Genomic DNA, 24218 nt, shown 5'->3' on the forward strand with positions numbered 1-24218 from the left:
TCGAGGGCAACAGCTTTCTTCCCTTGATTTTGCTTTGCAGCGGGTGCCTCACAGGTCAAATGGAATAAGAAAAACGCTAATTGCCTTGCCACCAGTCATGACGGGGATGTACGGATATGGGACAAGCGGGTAAGTGATCTCTTTTTACCCCAGGAGGATATCAAGAGGATGTTGTGAGCAGCAGGACTTGTCTTGAGAGTCCAGGGTACCTTGGGCAGCATAGTTAATTGCCATGTTAAGATCCTAGTACCAGATGACATTTGCTTCCCGACCAAATTGGTGCTGAAGAACATAGGGGAGTGAGGCATTGTGATCACAGGTAAAGAAAATGAACTTGGCCTGACCTAAGCTACAGTCGCATTTTGCTACCTCCTGATTATGCTATCAGGTGAACCACAAACTTTTCCAAGCCCCAGTTTCCTTATCTTTGGAATAAAGGTGGTAATAGTGGGTGTATCACTGAGGAAGTCAAGCCTGGGGAACCAGACACCGTTCTAGAATGGTCATTGGGCTTCTTATCCCAGCCCCAGATGGCAGAGGAAAAATGCATTGTTTTAGAACATACACCATCCAGAATCTGAACCACTGGGGTGGGTATTCAGTATGCTCAAATCTTCCTTAGAAGTCTAGCTGTTGGGACTTCCCTGGCAGTCCAGTGGTTAAGACTCTGCACTTCCACTGCAGGGACACAGGTTCAATCCCTGGTCAGGGAACTAAGATCCCACATGCTACAGTGCTGTGGCCAAAAATTAAAAAAGAAGTCTAGCTGTCCTGTCAGTCTCAGAAGAGAGCCTGCAGGTCGTATAATCTCCCTTCTGCAGTCCACAGTCCTGAGAGGCATGAAAGAGGTGAAGGGCCCTGGGCATCTGCTGTCATGGCAAGCCTGTTGTGCTGGCATCAGGGAGAGGGCCTCTTGCCTGCATAACTCCCAGATGGTGGGGTAAGAATGCAGAAGGTAGTTGATTTACACACGATCTGGGATGTAGATTCTGCTTCCTGCTCTGTGAAATGGGAGGCTAGAGCTCCTGCCTTTGTGGTGAGGGCTGACTGTCATTTTTCCCAAAACTTGTTCTGCGACTGTCCCAGCTGGGATGCTGAGCGTCCAGTCTCAGCGTTGCTTTTTGCTGCCCTGCTCCCTTCCCCTGCCAGCAGGGAATAAAGTCAGATCATGGGAGAGGAGAGGGGAGTGAAGCAGAGATGGGGAGGCTGTGGGGTTGTTGTAGGGCTTGCTGGGGAGGTGGTGTGCTGGTAAAGCCCGCTCCTTGGGTGGCTCTTTGGTGACGAGGTGATTTTATGAGGAGAAGGGCGGCGCATCGTCTGTGTGTTACTTTTTTTAAAAAATTTATTTTAATTGGAGGCTAATTACTTTACATTATTGTATTGGTTTTGCCATACATGCGTGTTACTTTTATATCCGTCTCTTTACTTCAGTCTGGTAATAGCCGTGCTACATCCCTCTTTATTTCTTCAATTGGCAATTAGTTTTATTCATGTTTGTCGCTGGTATAACATTTAAGGGCTTCCCCAGTGGCTCAGTGGTAAAGAATCTGCCTGTAATGCTGGAGATGCAGGTTCGATCCCAGGGTCAGGAAGATCCCCTGGAGGAGGAAATGGCAACCCACTCCAGTATTTTTTGCCTGGGAAATCCCCTGGACAGAGGAGCCTGGCTACAGCCCATGGGGTTGCAGAGTCAGATACGACTTAGCGACTGAACAACCACAACGAAAGTAATATTTGAATATAAAAAATGGTTTAAATAAAATGTTTGATTAATTTGTAGTACATGCATATTTATTTGCCTTAGACTGTTTTCAGAACCATAGGCAAAATAAACAATGTGGTATTTAGCCATGAATCCAGGACTGGTTTTCCAAAACAGTGGCTATGTTCCTTATCTTGTAAAAATACACTGCTGAGCTGTTCCTTTATAGGCTTCTCTTTGGTCCACTCATAACCCTGACTTCCCTCAGCAAGTCTGTTACCTATTTTGTTTTAAGAGATTTAGCTTTTTTTTTTGGGTTTATTAATACTCAGGATTTCTGTCCATATGGATTGTAAACCTTGTTCATTGTAATTTCACTTCTCTGGCACTTTTCTAGTATCAAAACAGGACTGTTGGCAGTGAGCATCATAGGCTTTAAAAAGTGCAGTATCAGTGGTGATGTTGGATTTTCACTCAGACTCATGAATGCTTAGTAACACTGCTGTTTCTTACTGTTTATAATGCGCAGGCATTGTTCTAAGAACTTATGTGTATTGATTCATTTCTCTTTATAAATTGCCTTTAAAGTGGTTACAATTATTACCCCCATTCTGCAGCTGAGTAAATTGAGTTTGTTGCCAAGATTTAAACTCAGGGAGGCTGGTTCTGGAGATTGTACTCTTAACCTTATAGACTATTGCTGATGACAGAAAGTAATACAAAAGAGCACATAAAAGTCATTTATAGATTACCTAGCGTCATATGCTAACGTTTTGGTATTTTATTTTCTTATGCTTTTTTAAAAACATGGTTTATCATATCTTACAGATAGTAATGCATACTTTTTTCATTTAGCTTTAAAATAAATTCATTTCCTCTATTATAATAAGCTTTTTCTAAGTATAACTTTAGTGGCTGTATGATATTGTATCAGATAGCCGTACAATAATTGATTGTAACATTTAATCAATCCCCCCTTATCATTCGTTATGTTCCTGGTTTCCTAGGTGTTCCACATAGCACCAAGATGAACATCTTTTGTACCTAAAACTTTTTGTGAATTTAGAATAGTCCCTTAAGAAAGGAAAAATTTTAAGCATCTTGATGAAAATTGTCAAATTTTTTTCCCCAAGAAAAGATTATACTGTTTCATATGTATACCAGCAGTGACAAATGCTGCCTCACTACGTTGAATATCATTTCCAAGTATCTCCTAATTTGATTGCTTAAAAAAATCTTTTAATGTTTTAATGTATATTTCTGAAGTTTCCTTCTGAATTTCTTTTATATGTACTTGGTAATCATGTATTGTTTTCTTTTGTGATGTATACTCATTCTCTTTGGGAGTCTTGGGGCTTGATCACTTTGAGCTTGGTTTTCAGATCGAGTTTATTCTCTATGACAAGCTAGCGGTTACCACTGGGAGAGGGTAGGAGCCGAGGGGCAACTTAGGGGCAGGAATTAAGAGATACAAACTATGATGTATAAAATCAGCTATAACACTGTGTTATTACAACATGGGAAATGTAGTCAATATTTTATAATAGCTGAAAATGGACTATAGGCTTTAAAAATTGTGCATCACTATATTGTATACCTGTAACTTGTATAATATTGTACATCAGCTATACTTCAATTAAACAAAAAAAGGTTGATGGTTTTACCCCAGGATTGGAGTGGGTCTGTTTGGATGTCACAGTCTTGCTCTGTGGGTGATTGTGAGAAGGGAAGCAGGAACTGCAGACTGTGGTCCCAAAGGGGAGATGCACCCACTGCCTTAGGACTGTGCCTGGGCCCGGAGCAGAAGATTAGATGCACAGGCCGGTGTTCTGAGCATGCGTGAGGGAGAGCTGGCGAAGTCTTGTTGTTTTGTTTTAGACAAAACAAAATGGAGTTTCTGAAGAACAGAGACGGCCTCTGAGAATTGTCTTTTTTTGGCTGTGCTGCGCTGCATGTGGGATCTTAGTTCCCTGACCAGGGTTCGAACCCCTCCTTCCTGCCGTGGAGGCGTGGCGCCCTAAGCCCTGGGCCAGCCGGGAGTTCCTCTGGGGGCGTTTTTGTATCCCCACCCAGCAGACTGGGATAGGCTATGTCCAGCTCAGGTGGACGTGCTGAGTTCTCTGTAAAGCGCTAGCTCTGGTTGATGGTCCTGTTGCAGAAACCCAGCACAGCAGTGGAGTATCTTGCGGCCCACCTCTCGAAGATCCACGGCCTGGACTGGCACCCGGACAGCGAGCACATCCTTGCTACCTCCAGTCAAGACAACTCCGTCAAGGTGAGTGGCGCCCCTGGGGCGGGGTGGGGAGCATGTTTGGGGGACATCAGGGGTCCGTGAGCATTTCCTTCAGAAGGAAGGCTGCCGCCGGTTAGCATGGCGTGTGTTTCAGGGGCACATGTGCTTCTTGGGGAGCTGTGCAGGTCCACTGGTGATGTGGACCAATGGAGTGATGTAGTAGCACATGTCTGACTTGGTGCCTATGTTTGTTTGGAGGGTCGTCTTTCTGTTTGTGAAAGGAAGTCAGAGACAAAAACATTTAGAAAGGACTAGAAATATTTAGAAAGGACTAGAAGTTTACTCTCCAAGACGTGACCAGGAAGTTCCATTTCTGAAGGATTGGCTCGTCAAAATAACACAACAGATACCCAAGTAAAGGAGAAAAACCCACACAGTCATTAAAGTTACCAAGTTGACCATTAGTCTGGGTGGAAAAACAGCAGTTTTTACACAAGATTGTCATATCTGCAAAAGTTAGGATGTTTTTGGTCATCCGCATTGCACAAGTCAGGGACAGAGTTATTTTATTAGAGATTCTCTAACTCAGGGGTCCCCAGCCTCTGGGATCTAATGCCTGATGATTTGAGGTGGAGCTAATGTAATAATAATAGATATAAAGTGCGCAATAAATGTAATGCACTAGAATCATTCCAAAACCACCACCACCAGGTCCATGGAAAAATTGTCTTCCACGAAACTGGTCCCTGGTGCCAAAAAGTTTGGGGACTGCTGCTCTAACTTGCAGGAAATGCTCAAGGACTTGTGTGTCAATAAACCTATTATTCTTGGTTTCTCTCAGAGTGCAGTGTTTCTTGTTTGTTCTCTGACTTTGGAATGTGATATGCACCCTTGTTCAAAAGGATGCAGGGCATGGATTTTCTCCCTGTGGTCAGGTCTCTGCCTGGAAGGACAAAGATTTGACCACAGATGTTTGCTTAGCAATTTTGTGATTCGCTTCAGCAGTGTAATTCTTCACTTTATTTACACAGGCATGTACAGCTTTTTGGTATGGTTAGCAAAGCTAAAATCATACACTCAGCCTTAAAAGTTAGCTTCCGTCTGGAGGTTTGTAAATCCCCTGGACTTGTAATTTACATTTATGTGCCCAGAGTAGTTTTTCTCTTTGTTTTGGGCTTAAGTTTTTGTCCCCATAACCTGATCGGCTTGTTTCCCAAGTTCAGGAACCAGAAACCATCCGATTCTACTCCTCCTCTTTCTTTGAGGTCTCCAAATTTGTCAGTATTCACTGACAGCTTTATTACCCTTGAGGCTGGGATGCCATAGGTAATAAAGCAAGTAACAGGCCACTTTCCACGTGTGAAACACAGTCCTTGTTCCTTACTAGTGGGCCTGTTGTTGTTCAGTCACTCAGTTGTGTCCGACTGACTCTTTGCAACCCCATGGACTACAGCACGCCAGGCTTCCCTGTCCTTCACTATCTCCTGGAGTTTGCTCAAACTCATGTCCACTGAGTCAGTGATGGTATCCAACCATCTCATCCTCTGTCACCCCTTCCCCTCCTGCCCTCAATCTCATCCCAGCATCAGGGTCTTCACCAATGAGTTGGCTCTTTGCATCAGATGGCCAAAGTATTGGATCTTCAGCTTCAGCATCACTCCTTCCAGTGAATATTCAGGGTTGATTTCCCTTAGGGTGAACTGGTTGGATCTCCTTGCAGTCCAAGGGACTCTTAAGAGTCTACTCCAGCACCACAATTTGAAAGCATCAATTCTTTGGTGCTCAGCTTTCTTTATAGTCCAACTCTCACATCAACACATAACTACTGGAAAAGCCATAGCTTTGATTATAGAGACTTTTGTGATGTTTCTGCTTTTTAATACACTGTCTAGGTTTGTTGTAGCTTTCCTTCCAAGGAGCAAGTATCTTTTAATTTCATGACTGCAGTCACTGTCCGCAGTGATTTTTGAGCTCAGGGAAATAAAATCTGTCACTGTTTCAACTTTTCCCCCTTCTATTTGCCTTTAGCTTATGAATTAAATGAGATTTTTGGCATAGTTATTTGATTTTTTTCCATATATCCTGGTAGAAAGACAGTTTTTACTGAATGTGAATAAATAACATAATTATAAAAAGTGAAGCAATTTAGAAGTGCTTGTAATAGTCAACCACTGTTTTTAGTATTTTGTTGTTAAGGCTGAATGCATGCCATTTTTTCTTACATAATCATTTACTTAGTTTACCCGACAGTTTATTAGTTTCTAATTTATATGAATTTTTATTCTATTTTTTTTGTTGTGCATTCTAAGGAGTCTGTTGGAACAAGATACTATTGAATGAGTTTCACCTCACTTTATAGACTGTAAACAGTAAAACTGTTAAATTGAGGGTTAGAGCTAGGCCAAGAAGGAAAAAAAGGGGGTTGGAGAGGATGGAATTAGAAAGGGATGGTAGGAGGTAATTCTTGTTTCTTCTGACAACCCTTTTTGCCAAAATTAAGGGTCATATTCAAAATAATATTGCTAAGATGTCATTTTTGTCTAAACTGTTTTTGGCTTTCTCACATGGCCACGGGGAAGCTATACTTGCTCCCTCAACTTATAAGCAGTCAGCGGTCACTACATTTCAGCTCCTGTTAGTATTAGTGTAGTGTTAGCCACTCAGTTGTGTCCACCTCTTTGTGACCCCGTAGACTGCAGCCTGCCAGGCTTCACTGTCCATGGGATTCTCCAGGCAAGGAGATTGTAGTGGGTTGCCATTCCCTTCTGCAGGGAATCTTCCCAATCCAGGGATTGAATGTGGGTCTCCTGCATTGCAGGCAGAATCTTTACTGTCTGAGCCACCAGGGAAGCCCATTAGTATTGGGTTGGCCTAAAAGTTTGTTCAGGTTTTTCCATAATGTTATAGAAAAACTTGAATAACCTTTTTTTGCCAACCCAATAATTAAATTCCTCCAAGTGGTGTACAGTGATGCAGGATGAACAGTTGTTTCTTTTACCTTCCGACTGTGAAGGGGGTTTAATAGGCAGACTGGCAGTGATCTCTCTCGAGGACTGATCCTCATGAAGTCTATGTTTTACCTGTAATGTTTCTAAGTGTGAAGGGGGCGTTTCTTTGCATGTCTGTCACAAGAGCTATGGCCCTGGGGGCTGACTCAGATGCACTGCTGAATCTAAGAGCACAGAAGGCAACGAGTTCAAAAGCTATGCTTTTTTCAATAGTTGAGGTTTATTTTTGTTGTTTTTTAATGGTATTTATTTCACAAATTATCCTGCTTTCTTTTTTTCAGTTCTGGGATTACCGCCAGCCTCGGAAGTACCTCAACATTCTCCCTTGCCAGGTGCCTGTCTGGAAGGCCAGATACACTGTGAGTGAGATTCCCTTCTTCTTGCCTGGAAAAATTACCTCGGTGTTCTGCACGTGAGGGGCCAGTGACAATTTTATTTTCTTTGTGAGGTGGTTTTCTCCTTCTGTCTTGGTTTAGGAGTGGGACAAAGGTGGTAGTGACAGCATAAAAGCTGTTATCTATTTGAAATTTTGCCTTGGAACGTTGGGTGAGACTCTGTGCTAGCAGCAATGGACTAGCTGGGCTGGGTGCTGGGCAGGGTAAAGGTGGTCAGCAGGGCGAAGAGGAGGGTGAGGTGGAGGGCTGAGAGGCTGGAGGTCAGTGAATTGTGCTGGAAGAAACTCTGGCTTTAGATCCAGAAGACCTGAGTTTCAGTTCAGTTCAGTTCAGTTCAGTTGCTCAGTCGTGTCTGACTCTCCGCGACCCCATGAATCACAGCACGCCAGGCCTCCCTGTCCATCACCAACTCCCAGAGTTCACTCAAACTCATGTCCATCGAGTCGGTGATGCCATCCAGCCATCTCATTCTCTGTCGTCCCCGTCTCCTCCCACCCCCAATCCCGCCCAGCATCAGACTCTTTTCCAGTGAGTCAGCTCGTCGCATGAGGTGACCAAAGTGGAGTTTCAGCTTTAGCATCAGTCCCTCCAGTGAACACCCAGGATTGATCTCCTTTAGAATGGACTGGTTGGATCTCCTTGCAGTCCAAGGGACTCTCAAGAGTCTTCTCCAGCACCACAGTTCAAAAGCATCAGTAGGGCCCAGGAATCCCATTTAATTTTTTTCTAGCTTTATTGAGATATAATTGACAATATCACATGATGTAAGTTCAAGTTATGCAACATGTTGACATGTTACATTTGTGTATTGTCAGTTATCATTACAATACCACTGTATATAATATACTGTAATATAGCATTTATACTACTATAAATGCTGTACCATTATAGCATTTATTAACACTTCTATCACTTAACATAATTACCCTTTCTTTTCTGTGATAAGAGCATTTAAGGTCATATTCTCTTGTACCTCTCAAGTATACCATGTGGTATTATTGACCATAATCATCACGCTGTACATTAGATCCCCAGAGCTCATTCATCTTACAACCAGAAGTTTGTACCCTTTGACCAGCATCTCCTTGTTTCTTCCACTTCCCAGCCCCTGGTAACCACCATTCTACTCTCCATCTCTCTGAGTTCTGCTTTTTAGATTCTCCACATGAATAATACCATGTAGTATTTGTCTTTTTCTTTCTGACTCATTTAACTTAGCATAATGCCCTCAAGGTCTATCCTTTTGTCTGTGTTGTGACAAATGGCAGGATTTCCTTCTTTCCCATGGCTGAATAATATTTCATTGTGTACATTCCATGCTTTTATCCACCGACAGACAATATGTTGTTGTTTCTATATCTTGGCTTTTGTGAATAATGCTGCAATGAGCCGTTTAATATTTGTGTGGCCTTGGACAAGCCACTTGATGTTTTTTGAGTAATAACTTCCTCCTGTGTCACATATGAATAGTTTTTAATATGCCTTGCTCTTTTTTTCTAAATTGTGATAAATTTCACTATTGTTTAGTGTCTAGTTCGGTGGACACTAAACAGTACAGTATGCGCTACCAGTATGGTATGTACTCTCTTTGAAAAAAAGCCATGTATGAAAAAGTATAAACCATAAAATGCTGCAAATATAGTGGGTAGGCTCTTATCAAACTTCCATCTTTTTGCCACCTTGATTGCTGCTGATCAGAGATGATATATTTCCTTCAGTGTCAACTTGAAAGGGAGCCCATGGGTGAGTAAAGTTTCCTTTATACATCAGGCTGTTCCCTGGGGCGTCGTGGAGTGCAGAAGGTAATTGAGATACTAACTGGCTTTCACATCTGGGAGCACTTGGGAAGAAGTCAGACGTTGGTCTTGTGAATTGAAACACTTCTCTGGATTAATACGTTTGCTTTAAAAAATAAACAGAAAAGTTCAGAGTGTTGCCAGGAGAGCAGGCGAAGATAAATATGCCTTTAGGCTGCTGTGGTTTATTGCTTAAAGAACAGAGTCTGCGTGTCAACCAAATGGGCCTCATCGCTTCTGCACAGATTGGGTGTTGATAAGTGGGATGTGTTAGTCCTGAAATTGGAAGGTTTTCCTTTGAAATGGGTTTCCTGGTGGCTCTGACGGTAAAGAAGCCGCCTGCAATGCAGGAGACCAGGGTTCGATCCCTGGGTCAGGAAGATCCCCTGGAGAAGGGAATGGCAACCCACTCCAGTGTTCTTGCCTGGAGAATTCCATGGACAGAGGAGCCTGGCGGGCTCCAGTCCATGGGCTGCGAAGAGCCAGACATGACCGAGCCACTGACACTCAATTTTTTGAAAAGCTGTGGTCTTGGGGGCCGTGGGAAGGTGCTGCTTCACATGGACGGAGTGCTTCTGGTACATTTCCACAAGGCAGGGCTGTTTGCTGTCCGGAGTCACCTGCAGTGTGCCTTGTACCCTCATTCCAGGAAAGTAACTCTCAGGTGGTCTTGTGAGAGGAGCTAGGGTGTGAAACAGTGTGTTCCAGGGTGCAACCTCCAGAGCCATTTGCTTATTTTACATTAAAAAACTTTATTCTCCAATCATTTTGCTTAACTTTTATCTTTTACTTGCTGTGGTCCTTTCCTTCAGTAAAGAAAGAAAAGAGAAGAAAAGCAAATGAAAAGTAGACATTAACTTACGGTGTTTGGAAACATGTTCCGCAGGTGGGTTGGGGCCTGCCATCATCTAGTTTAAGTTAGGCGAGAACGCCAACCTGGGTAACTCAATGAATGATGCCTGCTCTTCCCTTTCTCGCCGCAGCCTTTCAGCAATGGGTTGGTGACTGTGATGGTTCCCCAGCTGCGGAGGGAGAACAGCCTGCTCCTGTGGAATGTCTTTGACTTGAACACCCCAGTCCATACCTTCGTGGGCCACGATGACGTGGTGCTGGAGTTCCAGTGGAGGAAACAGAAGGAAGGTGGGTTGGAGACCGCTGACCAGTTTCCTCCAGCTCCCGTCAGGGTACATGATCGAAGGGTTAGGGTTAGGGTTAGGGTTAGGGTTAGGGTTAGGGTTAGGGTGGAAACAGGGCTGGCTTCAGAGCGGGAGTCAGGGTTCCCCTGTCTTTAAATGTAGATGGGTGATAGAGTGTGTGGCTACGGTTCTACCCCAGGTCCATCTTCTTTTCTTGTGTTCTGTGCAGTCTCTTTCCTGCCTGGAACGGGCTTCTAAGAGGTTGGTAGCTTTGCTGTTGGGTCACTTCCAGAGCTGAAAAACTCTGGGGTCACCACACTCTGAAAACTCTGGCTCTTGCACCTTCCCCCTGTGTTACTGAGGGAGATGCAAAGTCATCATCAGTACCACCCACCACATATTCCCAGTTCTCTTCACAAACACAGAAGGCTGTTCACCTCCCATCATCTTGAAGACAGGTTTGGCCACGTAACCCACTTGGCTCCTGAAACATGAACAGAAGTGATGCAATCTCTTCTGGGTAGAAGCGGTAACGGCCAGTGAGCAGTTACTCTCTTCTGACTCTACCGAGCCGTGTGGTGAGTTTAGCTGCAGCCTCCCTTGTCTTGAGATCTTACTGCCATGCTCTCTAAATGTTCTCCAGACCACAAGTAAATTTCGTGGCCTTTTCTATATCACAGAAGGAAAGCCCCAGGCAGTAGAGTGGTGTGACTTGCCCAGAGTCCAGGAGAGGTCTTTAGTGGACCCGGGGTTAGACCAGACATCTTATCCCAACTTGTTTGTGACCCTCATGAGCCTCTTCCAGGATTGTTTTTGAAAGGACTCTTTTGATGATCCTCTTGATTTTCCCATCTTCATTTCTATAATCTCTCCTGCTTCTAGAACCGTGAGGCTGCTTGGTCTCTATCCCATCAATTTCCATGCTTGACTTCAGCTTTCAACACATTCTCTTGCCCTTTGCCATAGAAAAGAGATGACAGAGTTTCCCCATGATCTGACAGGGAGCAGGTGGCCTATAGTTTTGGATTGCAATAAAAAGTATTTAACAGCCCATTGTCAGTTGTCTGCGTCATCTGTGAGCTAGCAGGGTGAATTGTATAAATTGGGGCTCTTCTAGCCAGTAGTGAAATTTTGAGTACAAATTATAGGTGTGTTTTTTTTAAACTCCTTTCATTGTCAGATACATCATGTAAAAAATTACATAAAATATGTACAGTTTATAAAGTGAAAATCTGGGTAACTACCACCAAGGTCAAGAAAGAGAACATTGCTAGAACTCCTGATCACAGTTCTTTCCCTTCCCTAGAGGTAAACACTGTCCTAACATTTGCAATATGACTTCTGTTATCTTGTTTATAGTTTTACTACCCATTTCTGCATCCCTAAAAATAGTTTAGGTTTATTTGGTTTTGAACCTTTTATAAATGTAATCATCCTTCATGCATTCCTATATTTTATTTCTTTCTCAACCTAATGACGTTCCATTTTATTTTTACTGCCATGTCCTCTTAGTCATTTTTTATTGGCCCACCTCAGGCTTTGATGTTGGTTTTCACTGTGGTGAAGGAACTCTCAGAGCTAGGAAGAGAATCAGGATGTTGTGGTCCACGGAAAAGGATGCTTCGTGAAGGAAGCAGAGGTCATTGGTTTCAGGTTTTGCTGAAGGATCTCCATGCAGAGTAAGAGAGAAACACTGAACTGTGTAAGTAGGTATAAATAGGAAGCCACGTGATCATTATGAGAACAGTTCCAAAGGCACATTGAGCAGGGAAGCCTGATTATAAGACAGCAGAAACAGAGGCAGCGGGAACTGGTTTTGTGAATGAGGTTGCCTTCAGAGGCAAGGTGGAGACTGAGTTCACTGGCAGAGGCTGCTTCCCTCTCGATTTGAAGGCAAGGAGAAGATGAAAAAGGGAGTATCTAGGAAAGCAAAGGTCTTTTGAAAATGGGAGGGAATAGGGCCAAAGGCCCAAGTCGAGGAATTGGGTTTAGAAAGGAATTAGGCATAACTTTTCTTCAAAATTAGAGACGTGAAAAGAGGCTGGGGGGGACTTCCCTGGTGCTCCAGTAGTTAAGACTGTGCTTCCAAAGCAGGGGGCGCAAGTTCAATCCCTGGTCAGGGAAGTAAGATCCCACATGCCTCACGGCTTGCCCCCCAAAAAAAAAAGGAGGCTGGATGTAGAGTCAGAAAATTGTTGCTAAGAACATGGGCTGGATGGTGGGACTCATGACAGGCAGTAGCTCAGAATACTTGCTGTCTTGCTTGCTGTGCACAGGAATGTATTAAAACATTGAGTAAAGGCTTGGCTGAAGGCAGTGACAAAGAGAAGGAACTTTTTTTGGTAAACTTTTATTTTTGTATTGAAGTATACCTGACTAACAATGTTGTGACAGTTTCAGGTGGACAGCAAAGGGACTCAACTATACATATACAAGTATCTATTCTCCATTAAACTCCTCTCCCATCCAGGCTGGATTTGAGCAGAGTTCCCTGTGCTATACAGCAGGTCCTTGTTGGTCATTCATCTTAAATATAGCAGTGTGTACATGTCCATCCCAAACTCCCTAACCATCCCTTCCCCCATCCCAGAGAAGGAACTTGTACTCCTCACTGTTCTCTGTTGCCTCTGTTTCCCCATGCATAAAATGAGGGATTCAGATAAAATTATTTCTAGGTTGTTTACTCTCTGAAGATGACCATAAAGAAGATTCTGGAAACTACAGAATTACCCTGAAATGTCCTGATCTTTCATAAAGCTCTTTCCGAAACCACCTTGAACCTTGTTAGAGTAATTTCCCTTTGACTAGCCCTGTTGTGTGGAAATACAATTCAGTTAAGACTATTAAAGATCGATTATTCCTTTTATAATGAGATGTGTCTCTTTACCAAAAAATTCTTTTAAACAGTAAGATGTCATGTTCCATTTAAAGCAGTAAATTTTACAGACAGCCTATTCATCCCCAGCTCCTCTGGAACAGAAAAGGAAGAACATTTGTGGAGGTGAAAGTTCAGTGAGACCTTAAATTCTAGCATCACCCTTCACCTGCTAATTTGCCAGGTTTTATTTGACTTCATTTAAGGTTCTACTCAAATGTGACTTCCTAGGAGAAGTCCTGTCTAAAAATAGCTCCCCTGTCAGTCTCTATCCATTTATCCCACAGTGTTTTTTTAACAACACTATCACTACCGGACATGCTATTGTATGTTTGTTTACTTCCACCATTTGAATGTGAGATCTGTAGAGACAAGGATTCATATTGTAGTCCTAGTACTTAGAACAGTGCCTGGCATATAGGAGGTGTTCCATAAATATTTGTTAAATGGACAAATGAATGAATGAATCTCCCTCCATCTCAACCGGTAACAAATTTGATGTTGAATCCAGAAAACATCAGGATTCTTATCTGGTGATTTCCAGGGTCCAAGGACTACCAACTGGTTACATGGTCACGGGATCAGACCTTGAGAATGTGGCGGGTGGATTCCCAGATGCAAAGGGTATGTATTCAGTGTTGTTTTGGAAGAACGTTAATTGGATACACCAGAAACTTAAAAGATTTGGTAGTAGCAGAAGTTAGAGGATACATGATAGACGTTTAATACGTAAAACGGTAACCCACTCCAGTATTCTTGCCTGGAGAATCCCATGGACGGAGAAGCCTGGTAGGCTACAGTCCACGGGGTCGCAAAGAGTCGGACACGACTGAGCGACGGAACGAACGGAACGGCTGGTTGGCCAAGTGACTTGGGTTTGCTACACTGAAGCTTTGAGGTCTTCAGGAGCCAGCTTCAGTATCAGAACTTCAAGGATGCAAAGCCTCTGAATGTCTTTTTTCCCTCTTGCCCTGGTCTAAGAAGGTGGCCCAGGGGCATCGTTTCTTTCTCTCACAAATGGGCTAAGAAATCTACCCCGGCACAGGGCAGAGTCCTCCACGTTCATCAGCAACACCTGTTCTGTGAAGCCCTTCCCAGTTTGTGCCCCATAAATTGTATCTGTGCTTATCTGAAGCACCATGGTCCCAGGTGTAAACTGCTTTCGTGGCCCTCACTTTGCTGTGCCCCGTTATGGAGTTCTGTCTTCTCATCCAGTGGCAAAGCTCCTTGAAGGCGGGAATGGTGTCTCACTCATATTGCATCCCACAGAGTGCTCTGTACACAGTGGATAGAAAATGCTGAGACAGATTTGCTAAACTGCCTAGTACCAAGTCACTCTGGAGCATTTTGGTCAAACATTATCATCTTGCTGCTGCTGCTACTGCTGCTAAGTCACGTCAGTCGTGTCCGACTCTGTGTGACCCCATAGACGGCAGCCCACAAGGCTCCCCCGTCCCTGGGATTCTCCAGGCAAGAACACTGGAGTGGGTTGTCATTTCCTTCTCCAATGCATGAAAGTGAAAAGTGAAAGTGAAGTTGCTCAGTCGTGTCCTACTCTTAGCGACCCCATAGATGGCAGCCCACCAGGCTCCTCCATCCATGGGATTTTCCAGGCAAGAGTACTGGAGTGGGGTGCCATTGCCTTCTCTGATCATCTTACTGCTGTTTAATTTTTTTTCCTCCAGAAAGTACCATTTGCTCCAAATGCTTTTAAGTTATATTTTTGCTCTTGGCTGGCTCGATAACTCCATCAAAGCTTGAAGTTTAAAAGGTTTTCTGAGATTTTCAAAAACTATGAACCTAATAAAACGTTTTCTGGGGTAGAATAATAGTCTGTTTTCTTGCGTGTTTAACCAGGGAGAGTTGGGAATGGGCAAAACCCGTTTTGATTGTATTGGTTTGGGGCTAACATTTCTCTCCTTTGTGATTTCCATTTTTTGAAGTCAGAACTCAGCCAAACACAACGGTCCTTTACGTTGACTTCTCTAGACCCAGATCCTCTCCCCTCTGTTGCAGCTTTGTGCAAATGACATCTTAGATGGTGTTGATGAGTTCATTGAGAGCATTGCCCTTCTCCCGGAACCAGAGAAGATCCTTCACACCCAGGAAACAGATCACCAGCACAACTCCAGCCATGGGGAGGAAGAAGGTAATTGGTGACAATGATGTTCTAGGTATGATGCCCCTCTCTGCATCTCTGAGTTGTGGTAGATACCCCAGAACTGCTCTCTGAATGCATTTCAGAAATGTTTTCCAACAAGTGACCCTGTCTCTCCTGCTAGTCTTAAAGGAAGATCCCCCAAGCAGTCTCCTGGAGGAGAAGAAATCAGAGCAGCTGGGCCTGCCTCAGACTCTGCAGCAGGAGTTCTCTCTGATCAACGTGCAGATCCGCAACGTGAACGTGGAGGTGCTCAGGTTTTCTGTCTCTCGCACTTGCAGTTGGTGGCCGAGGGGACTATTTCAGCCATGATTTGGGCTAGCAAAAGGCTTTTCTGCTTTAACAGGGAAGTCTCTGTCCTTGCTTTCTTGTTTCCTAGGTTTTGTAAAGAAATAATTAACTGTTAACTGTTAGTTGTTCAGTTGTGTCCGACTCTTAGCAACACCATGGACTGTAGCTCGCCAGACTTCTCTGTCCATGGAATTTTCCAGGCAAGAATACTGGAGTGGGTTGCCATTTCCTAGTCCAGGGGATCTTCCCAAGCCAGGGATCAAACCCCCCGTCTCTTCTGTCTGCTGCATTGGCAGGTGGATTCTTTACCACTTGCGCCACCAGGAAAGCCATTCCCATCTATTCTAAAGAAAGAAATGTTTTACAAATACAAGTTTTTTTTCCCTTTTACGCTATTGTTCTCTCATAAGATGAACTAAGGGATAAACGGATGCTCGTATGTCTTAAAATCTCCTTAGATGTTCCAACACTTCATTTGACCCTATGTGAAGGTGCTCAGATCTGGGAAGGTTTAGTGTTTTGGCGGAGGCTGCTGGTGAAGTTAATGCAGGGCTGAGTTTGGAAACCATCCTCCTTATTCTCCAAGATTCTTTGTGCTTGCCTTATCAGTTGGTTATTTTCTTGGTGGTTTAGATTCATAGTAAGAACGTGACCCAGCCTCTTTGTTCATTTAACTTGGAGAGGTTTATTTACATTTTTCCTTTAGGGCAGGTATTGAAACACTTGGCTTCAGAGAATTGAGTCTCTGTGAAGGAGTTTTAAAACTTGATTAGTTTTGCTTTTGCCCAGATTTCATTAACAGTAGGACTGGGTCTACGCACTTACATAGTTGTCTCCTTTGGCCTTTAAAACAGCTCTGAAGTAAGTGGTCTTATCTGCACTTTACAGACGATGAAACAGAGACACTAAGAAATGAAATAACTTGTCCGAGTTGAGCAGGTATTTGAATCCGAGTCTCCAGGTTCCCCGCACGTGTGGCTCTTTTCACCGTCCCCCAGCTGCTGTCTCTAGTTGGCACTACAAGAAATTGAAAGAGATAATGGACTCTTTGGTTGATTGGTTATCTCTGTCAACTCAGTTTCTGTTCCCTCTGTTCCAGTTGAGAACAGTTGGGCTATCCTGTGATCTAGTCCAAGAAGGAGATTTTGATTCCTTTCCCAGGACTCCTTTTTAAAAATTACTGAAAGGGACTTCCCTGGTGGTCCAGTGGTTAAGACTCCATGCTTCTGCTGTGATGGTCACCAGTTCGATTCCCAGTTGGGGAACTAAGATCCCACATGCTGTGAGGCACAGCCATAAAAGAATATAAAATAAAACAATAAAATCACATATCACAAAATTCACCCTTTTAAAGTGTATAATTTAGTGGTTCTTAGTACATTTACAAACCCATGATTTACAGATCATCACCACTGCTACTTTGAGAGCATTTTTCATCATCGCTAAAGAAATCTTACATCCCTTAGCAGCATCTTCCTGTTTTCTCTCCAGCGCCTGCCTGATAGACAGTCATCTTTTTTCAGTCTCTGTGGATTTTCCCAGGAGTGCTTTTAACTTGAGTCAGGTTTTTAACATCTTCCTGCTTTATTTTCCCATCTCAAAATAAATATAACAAGTTTCAGCCTATCTCACAGCTTCGAGATAAAGCTTTTCTAAGTCAGCACACTTTGAGCTTATTAAATCAGTGCTAAAGTTAAAAATCCGTTTTGAAAATGAGCTGTCCACATCTTTGCTATTCATTTGTCTTGGGAGACTCTCTCCCTTGACTCTGTTACCAGTAACCTAGAGCATTCCGTTACCTCATTTAAACCTGTTTGCCTCTGAAGACCCTCTGCAGTTCCTCTCTAAAGCAGCTCTTGATTTGTCCCCCGCAGATGGACGCGGCAGACAGGAGCTGCACAGTGTCCGTGCACTGCAGCAGCCACCGCGTCAAGATGCTGGTGAAGTTCCCCGCGCAGTACCCAAACCACGCGGCCCCCTCCTTCCAGTTCATCAACCCCACCACCATCACGTCCACCATGAAAGCGAAGCTGCTCAAGGTGGGCCCCTGTGTTTGCAAGTTCTCCTTGATGCCCTCAGGGTCTGAGTTGAGTACTAAAGTTGAATGAAAACACCTTTGTTAATATTTGGATGTCATCTGTCCTTCCTCATGTCAGTGTTAACAGTTATATTCTTTTTGTGTAGAAAATGCCGAGTGCTGTTTCTTAATCTCTTTGGGTCATGGACCTACCCCCTTTTGAAAGTCTAATGAAAATTATAGACCCTTTTGCAGAAAAACTGGCACAGATGTTGCATGTAACTTCAGAAATAGTGCATGTAAATAATAGGCAGCTCTGTAATTGCGTGTCATCTGCTCACAGATCTCATTAAAGCTGTGAGATCCCAGGTTAATACAGTACAACTTCATTTATTTGGAAACTATAGGCAAAATGTATTCTGAAGCTACAAGATAATTTCTAATCAGAAAAAAAAGTATTTAAGGTCATTAAAAAAATCTGTCCCATAAGAGAAGATGTTGTCACGTAGAGTGAGGCTGGCTTGCTGAACAAGTTGGGACAAGTTAGGTGGGGTTTATGATATGACCGTGATGCCTGAATGAAGGGGAATAGCCTTGTTGCAGTAGGGGGGACCCCTTCCAGGGCCTGAAACTGGGCTCTTGTCTAACACTCGGAAATGAATTGTCCGAGGAGACACGTGCTGACAAAGCAAGAGATTTTGTTGGGAAGGGGCACCCAGGCGGAGAGCAGGAGGGTAAGGGAACCCAGGAGAACTGCTCTGCCACATGACTTGCACTCTTGGTTTTATGGTGATGGGATTCATTTCTGGGTTGTCTTTAGCCAATCATTCTGACTCAAGAGTCCTTCCTGGTGGTGCCCGCCTTGTTCAGCCAAGATGGATGCAGTGAGGAGGATTCTGGGAGGTGGTCAGACATGTGGTGTCTCCTTTTGACCTTTCCTGCACTCTTCCGGTTGCCGGTGGCTTATTAGTTCTGTGTTCCTTACCAGGACCTCCTGTTATAAAACAGCTCATGCAAATAGTTACTATGGTGCCTGGCCAGGGTGGGCGGTTTCAGTCTGTGTGCTTCCCCTAACAGCTTGGCGTTTCATCTTGACCCGGATAGGTTCGGAAACTTGATGTGTCAGTTCACACAGAGCTGACCAGGTGGAATCCTCATAAAAATGCCCCTCAAGCTAGGATGATATGCCTTCTTTGATCTGAGCAGCGTCATATGTGAAATCAGTGAAAATGTCCTAATGACCCCAGTTTGACCTGATTGCTGTTCATTTTTTGCCTAGTTTGTATTATACTCACTTGATTGTTCCATCTTCTCAGGGTATGATAGGTAACCAGGAAACTTTTTAAGCTTCGTGATACTTCACATCTTGTCCTTGGAATCTGAACATTTTGTTGCCTCATTTGAACATATAAAAAAGAGATTTTTCTATTGGTATAAAAATGATAGGATAAGGAAGTGTTTTAAAGGTCTAGTTCAGTGGTATCTAATAGAAATGAAATGTAGACTGCATGTAACTTTCAATTTTCTAGTAGCCATCCTAAAAAAAAATAGGTAAATTAATTTCAATAATATTTTTATTTAGTATATCCAAAGGGTTATCATATCAACATGTAAGCAATATAAAAATTATTGAGATAGCTTTCTTTTTTTTCTTTCTTTCTTATACTAAGTCTGCAACTTTTGGTGTAAGTTTTGTGTTTATGACACATCTTGATCCAGACTGGCCAAGCACACTTCATGTGCTTGGTAGCCCCATGTGGGTAATGACTTCCATGTTAGACAGCCCAGGTCCGATTTACATGCCTGTCTTCAGTATGTGTTTGTCAATTTATACCTATAGCTGCTGCTGCTAAGTTGCTTCAGTCGTGTCCGACTCTGTGTGACCCCATGGACGGCAGCCCAGCAGGCTCCCCCGTCCCTGGGATTCTCCGGGCAAGAACACTGGAGTGGGGTGCCATGTCCTTCTCCAATACATGAAAGTGAAAAGTGAAAGTGAAGTCGCTCAGTCGTGTCTGACTCTTAGCGACCCCATGGACTGCAGCCTACCAGGCTCCTCTGTCCATGGGATTTTCCAGGCAAGAGTACTGGAGTGGGTTGCCATTGCCTTCTCCGATACCTATAGCATATACTTTAAAAAGTCAGATTTTATATTTTTAAAGGATCAAAAAAAAAAAGATACTTTCTAATTTTCACTAAAGTGACATCTGGGAATTCCCTGGCAATCGAATGGTTAGGACTCCATGCTATCACTGCCAAAGGCCTGGGTTCAGTCCCTGGTTGGGGAACTAAATCCCACAACCCGCAAGCGCAGCCAAAAAAAACCAAAAAATATGGAATCTATTCCCTCTGTGGTGTTGGAGAAGACTCTTGAGAGTCCCTTGTACCGCAAGGAGATCCAACCAGTCCATTCTAAGGGAGATCGATCCTGGGTGTTCATTGGAGGGACTGATGCTAAAGCTGAAACTGCAATACTTTGGCCACCTCATGCGACGAGTTGACTCACTGGAAAAGACTCTGATGCTAGGAAAGGTTGGGGGCGGGAGGAGAAGGCGACGACCGAGAATGAGATGGCTGGATGGCATCACCGACTCTGTGGACATGAGTTTGAGTGAACTCTGGGAGTTGGTGATAGACAGGGAGGCCTGGCGTGCTGTGATTCATGGGGTCGTGGAGAGTCGAACACGACTGAGCGACTGAACTGAACTGATTCCCTCTGTCATGTATGTATCACTTTGAACCATTTTCAGTTCAGACTGAAGGATGTTACTTCTAAGTGGTACTGAGATTTCTCATGGAGGAGGGTGGGGCTGGGGGAGAGCCAAGGAGTAGAATTCACTATTAAGGAAGAATGGTCATTCTAATACAAGAAATGTGCCATCTCAAAGCCAGTGTGTGTGTGTGCCCTGCAAAGGAAAGGGCTTCTGGAAGAGCACTCACAAAGGAGTCTTCTCTCTGAGCCTCTTGGACAGGTGGAAAGCAGCGTGTTGTGTTGGCAGCCTCAGACACAGCCACACTCTGGTATTGTCTGAGCATTATCGCTGCTTCCAGTGCTTCTCACAATAAGCGTAAATCAGGAGGAAGAATGTTGCTCTTCTTGACCGTGTTTTGTGCCTTTTCTAGATCCTGAAAGACACTTCCCTGCAAAAAGTGAAACGCAACCAGAGCTGTTTGGAGCCCTGCCTGCGCCAGCTCGTCTCCTGCCTCGAGTCTTTTGTGGTGGGATCCTTGTTACCTACCTCTGCCTGGGGCTTTTGTTTCCTTTCTCTTTCCTAAAGTCCTGGGCTCCCTGATCTTGTAATAATGCATCCTATTTTGTAATTCATCTTGAAGACCGATTACTGGTTTTAGTCTCTTTGACTTTAAAATTTCAGAACCAAGAAGATAGTGCTTCCAGCAACCCCTTCGCGCTCCCGAACTCCGTCACGCCGCCCCTGCCGTCGTTCGCCCGGGTGACTACCGCCTACGGGTCCTACCAGGATGCCAATATTCCCTTTCCCAGGACGTCGGGAGCCAGGTTCTGTGGGGCAGGTAGGTCTTTTTTGGTTCTCTGATTCTAGATATTGAGAGAAAGAATGTCTGTATAAAAATTTCCATCAGAAAACTTTTCTTAATTTCCTGAGAACTCAAAAGATTTCCATCATAGTGTTATCTGAGCTGGATTGGCATTTGCAGACATATTCTAAGAATGTTTAGCAGAATTATGGTCTTAACTTTTTTCATTCTGATGAGTGTGAATTTGAGTCTTGACTCAGAATGTTGAGAATGTATGTAGGAAATATAAAGCACCCGTGAAGACTTCCAAACCACATACATCCTTGTCTCTCCTGGATCCTAGAGATTCTTTTATGTGTGTGTGGGGGAGGTGGGTGCTGCACTGGGTTTTCATTGCAGTGCACTGGTGCTCTGGTTATGGTGCCTGGGCTTAGTTGCCCCACGGCATGTGGGATCTTAGTTCCCCAGCCACCCACATCCCCTGCATTGGAATGCAGATTCTAACTACTGGAGCACTAGGAAAGTCCTGATCCTGGAGATTCTGATCTTTGTCTTAAGTATGGCTGCAGTCATGAGCCCATGCAACTTAAAATACTATGTCTTATCCTTCAAGTATGTTGAAGTAGGAAAAAGATTAACCAGTACTGTCTTAGGATTTCCCATGATCAGCTCAGTGACCTTGATGTGCATGTGTGATGTCTCCTTTGACAGGGTACCTGGTGTATTTCACAAGGCCCATGACGATGCACCGAGCAGTCTCTCCTACTGAGCCTACTCCAAGGTGAGTGGGAGATGCAGGCATAAGCTACATTCATGGGCCAGAAGTGAGCAGACATGTGGGAATTTGCTTTTGGACAGTTTGTGTTAGTTATCAGCAAGTGCTCATTATAAAATTTATTCCCAAAAGATTAAGGTTCATTAAACTGCACCTAAGCTGAGATTTCTTGGAGAAGGCAATGGCACCCCACTCCAGTACTCTTGCCTGGAAAATCCCATGGACGGAGGAGCTTGGTAGGCTGCAGTCCATGGGGTCGCTAAGAGTTGGACACGACTGAGTGACTTCACTTTCACTTTTCACTCTCATGCGTTGGAGAAGGACATGGCAACCCACTCCATTGTTCTTGCCTGGAGAATCCCAGGGACGGGGGAGCCTGGTGGGCTGCCGTCTATGGGGTAGCACAGAGTCAGACATGACTGAAGCGACTTAGCAGCAGCAGCAAGCTGAGATTTCTACTATTAAGTTACTACTGGGCTTGATAAAAGCTGATAAAAGTGTGCTTGTCAAAACAAGGCAAACGCTATTTTAATGTGCTGTCCCCGTATTGCTAAAGTATTATCTGAACGTTAAATAAAACTAGAAAAATAGCAAAAGAGATTATTTATAATCCCATAACACTAATAGGGTAAAGTGTAGCATCTGGTGGCTCAGATGGTAAAGAATCTGCCTGCAGTGCAGGAGACCCGGGTCAATCCCTGGACTGGGAAGATCACCTGAAGAAAGGAATGAATGGTTACTTACTCCAGTATTCTTGCCTGGAGAATTCTGTGGACAGAGGAGCCTGGTGGATATAGTCCATTGGGTCGCAAAGAATTGTACATGACTGAGCAACTAACACTTTCACATTTTTCTTTTCAACACTAATTGATCATTCCTAACATTATCACACATGTGTAGTGGATATGCAGCCAGCCATCCCTAAAATCAATCTATAATCTTGTCATTATACCAGAAAGAAACTTTGAATTCCTTAGAGGGTCACCCTAGTTCCCAAGTCCCCCATTCCTCTAGCCCTGGGCAAACGCTTATCTACTTTCTCTCTATAAATTTGCCTAATTCTGGACAGTTCATATATATGGCATTATATATATGTTCCTTTGTTACTGACTCTTTTCACTTAGTATATTTTTAAGGATCATACATGTTGTAGCCTGTATCAGTTATTTCTTTTTATTGCCAAATAATATTCCATCACATGTGTATATACAACATTTTATTTATTCACTCAGACCAGTCAGCAGACATTGGTATTGTTTCCACTGTTTGGCCATTACAAATAATGCTGCTATGAACATTCTGTACAGATTTTTGTGTGGATATGTATTTTTTCATTTTTCTTAGATATATACTTCAGAGTTGAATGACTGTATCATATTGTAAATTTTTTTCTTAATTAATACACTTTAGAGCAGTTTTAGGTTCATAGCAAAGTTGAATGAAGAGAACACATACCCCTGACCCCATGCATTTACAACCACCCCCATACTAGTGGTTTTTTAACTTAAATATTATGCTGAAGTCTTTTGGTTCTGCAGTCTGATGGCCAGAATAACCTGGAAACACTATTGCTACAAACACCTGGTTATATTGTATATGATATAATTAGCAAACTTAATAATGAATAGCTGATCTAACAAGAAAGGAAGTTCATGAGCAGATGCTACTGCTGTCCTGGGAGTTTGCCTGTCTCTGCAGTAACTCAGGCAGATGAGAAATTGGCCCCACAAGAACTGGGAGTTAAATGCCAGAGAAGCCCTTTCATGACACCAGGTTCGTTATTCCAAAGGTTGGACTGGAAAACAATCACCTACTCTTAAAGGGAAACCACAAATATCTGTATCTGAACTTTGGGTCAGCAGGAAAATGTTCCAATTAGAACGTTTTTACCTACTAACAATTTTTTGCTGGGGTATAATTTAGGGTACACAAATGTGAAGTCTGTGCCTTGATGACCAGCATCCAGATCAGTATACAGCATTGCCCTCACCTCTCCCCAAAAGTCTCCTAGTCCCTTTACCTATAGGAAACGACTCTTCTGCTTCCATCACTGAAGTTTAGTTTTGCCTGTGCTTGAACTTCATCTATATAGAATCATGCAGCATATAATATTTTATGTCTGGCTTTTGCTCAACTTAATGTTTTAAAAATTGATTTCCACATTATTGTATCAGTTGTTCCATTGTATGAAAGTAATATAAGTTGTTTATTCATACTCCTGTTGATGGACATTTGGATTATTTCCAGTTTTTATTTTTATTGTATGTAGACCTACACATACAAGTCTTTTAATGTGCATGTGTAATAATTTCTCTATCCAAGAAGTAGATCTATAGGTCA

At 43.4% G+C, this 24218-nt stretch overlaps 1 protein-coding gene across 3 annotated transcripts in view; it reads left to right on the forward strand.

The window, feature by feature from the left end:
* WDR59 (WD repeat domain 59) overlaps positions 1 to 24218 on the forward strand; it is an 82040-nt gene that overhangs the window by 29369 nt on the left and 28453 nt on the right. For all 3 annotated transcript variants that reach the window (XM_055413136.2, XM_055413134.2, XM_055413135.2), the window contains 11 exons: positions 41 to 129; positions 3861 to 3977; positions 7225 to 7302; positions 10118 to 10274; positions 13690 to 13769; positions 15162 to 15294; positions 15428 to 15552; positions 17469 to 17633; positions 20732 to 20827; positions 20983 to 21139; positions 21815 to 21884. In XM_055413136.2, the coding sequence (XP_055269111.2) occupies positions 41 to 129; positions 3861 to 3977; positions 7225 to 7302; positions 10118 to 10274; positions 13690 to 13769; positions 15162 to 15294; positions 15428 to 15552; positions 17469 to 17633; positions 20732 to 20827; positions 20983 to 21139; positions 21815 to 21884 (1267 nt within the window). The remainder of the gene's footprint in view (positions 1 to 40; positions 130 to 3860; positions 3978 to 7224; positions 7303 to 10117; positions 10275 to 13689; positions 13770 to 15161; positions 15295 to 15427; positions 15553 to 17468; positions 17634 to 20731; positions 20828 to 20982; positions 21140 to 21814; positions 21885 to 24218) is intronic.

This window comes from Moschus berezovskii, chromosome 22 (genome assembly GCF_049115385.1).
Source record: "Moschus berezovskii isolate FMDL1 chromosome 22, NW_MosBer_1.0, whole genome shotgun sequence".
Classification (NCBI taxonomy): Eukaryota; Metazoa; Chordata; class Mammalia; order Artiodactyla; family Moschidae; genus Moschus; species Moschus berezovskii.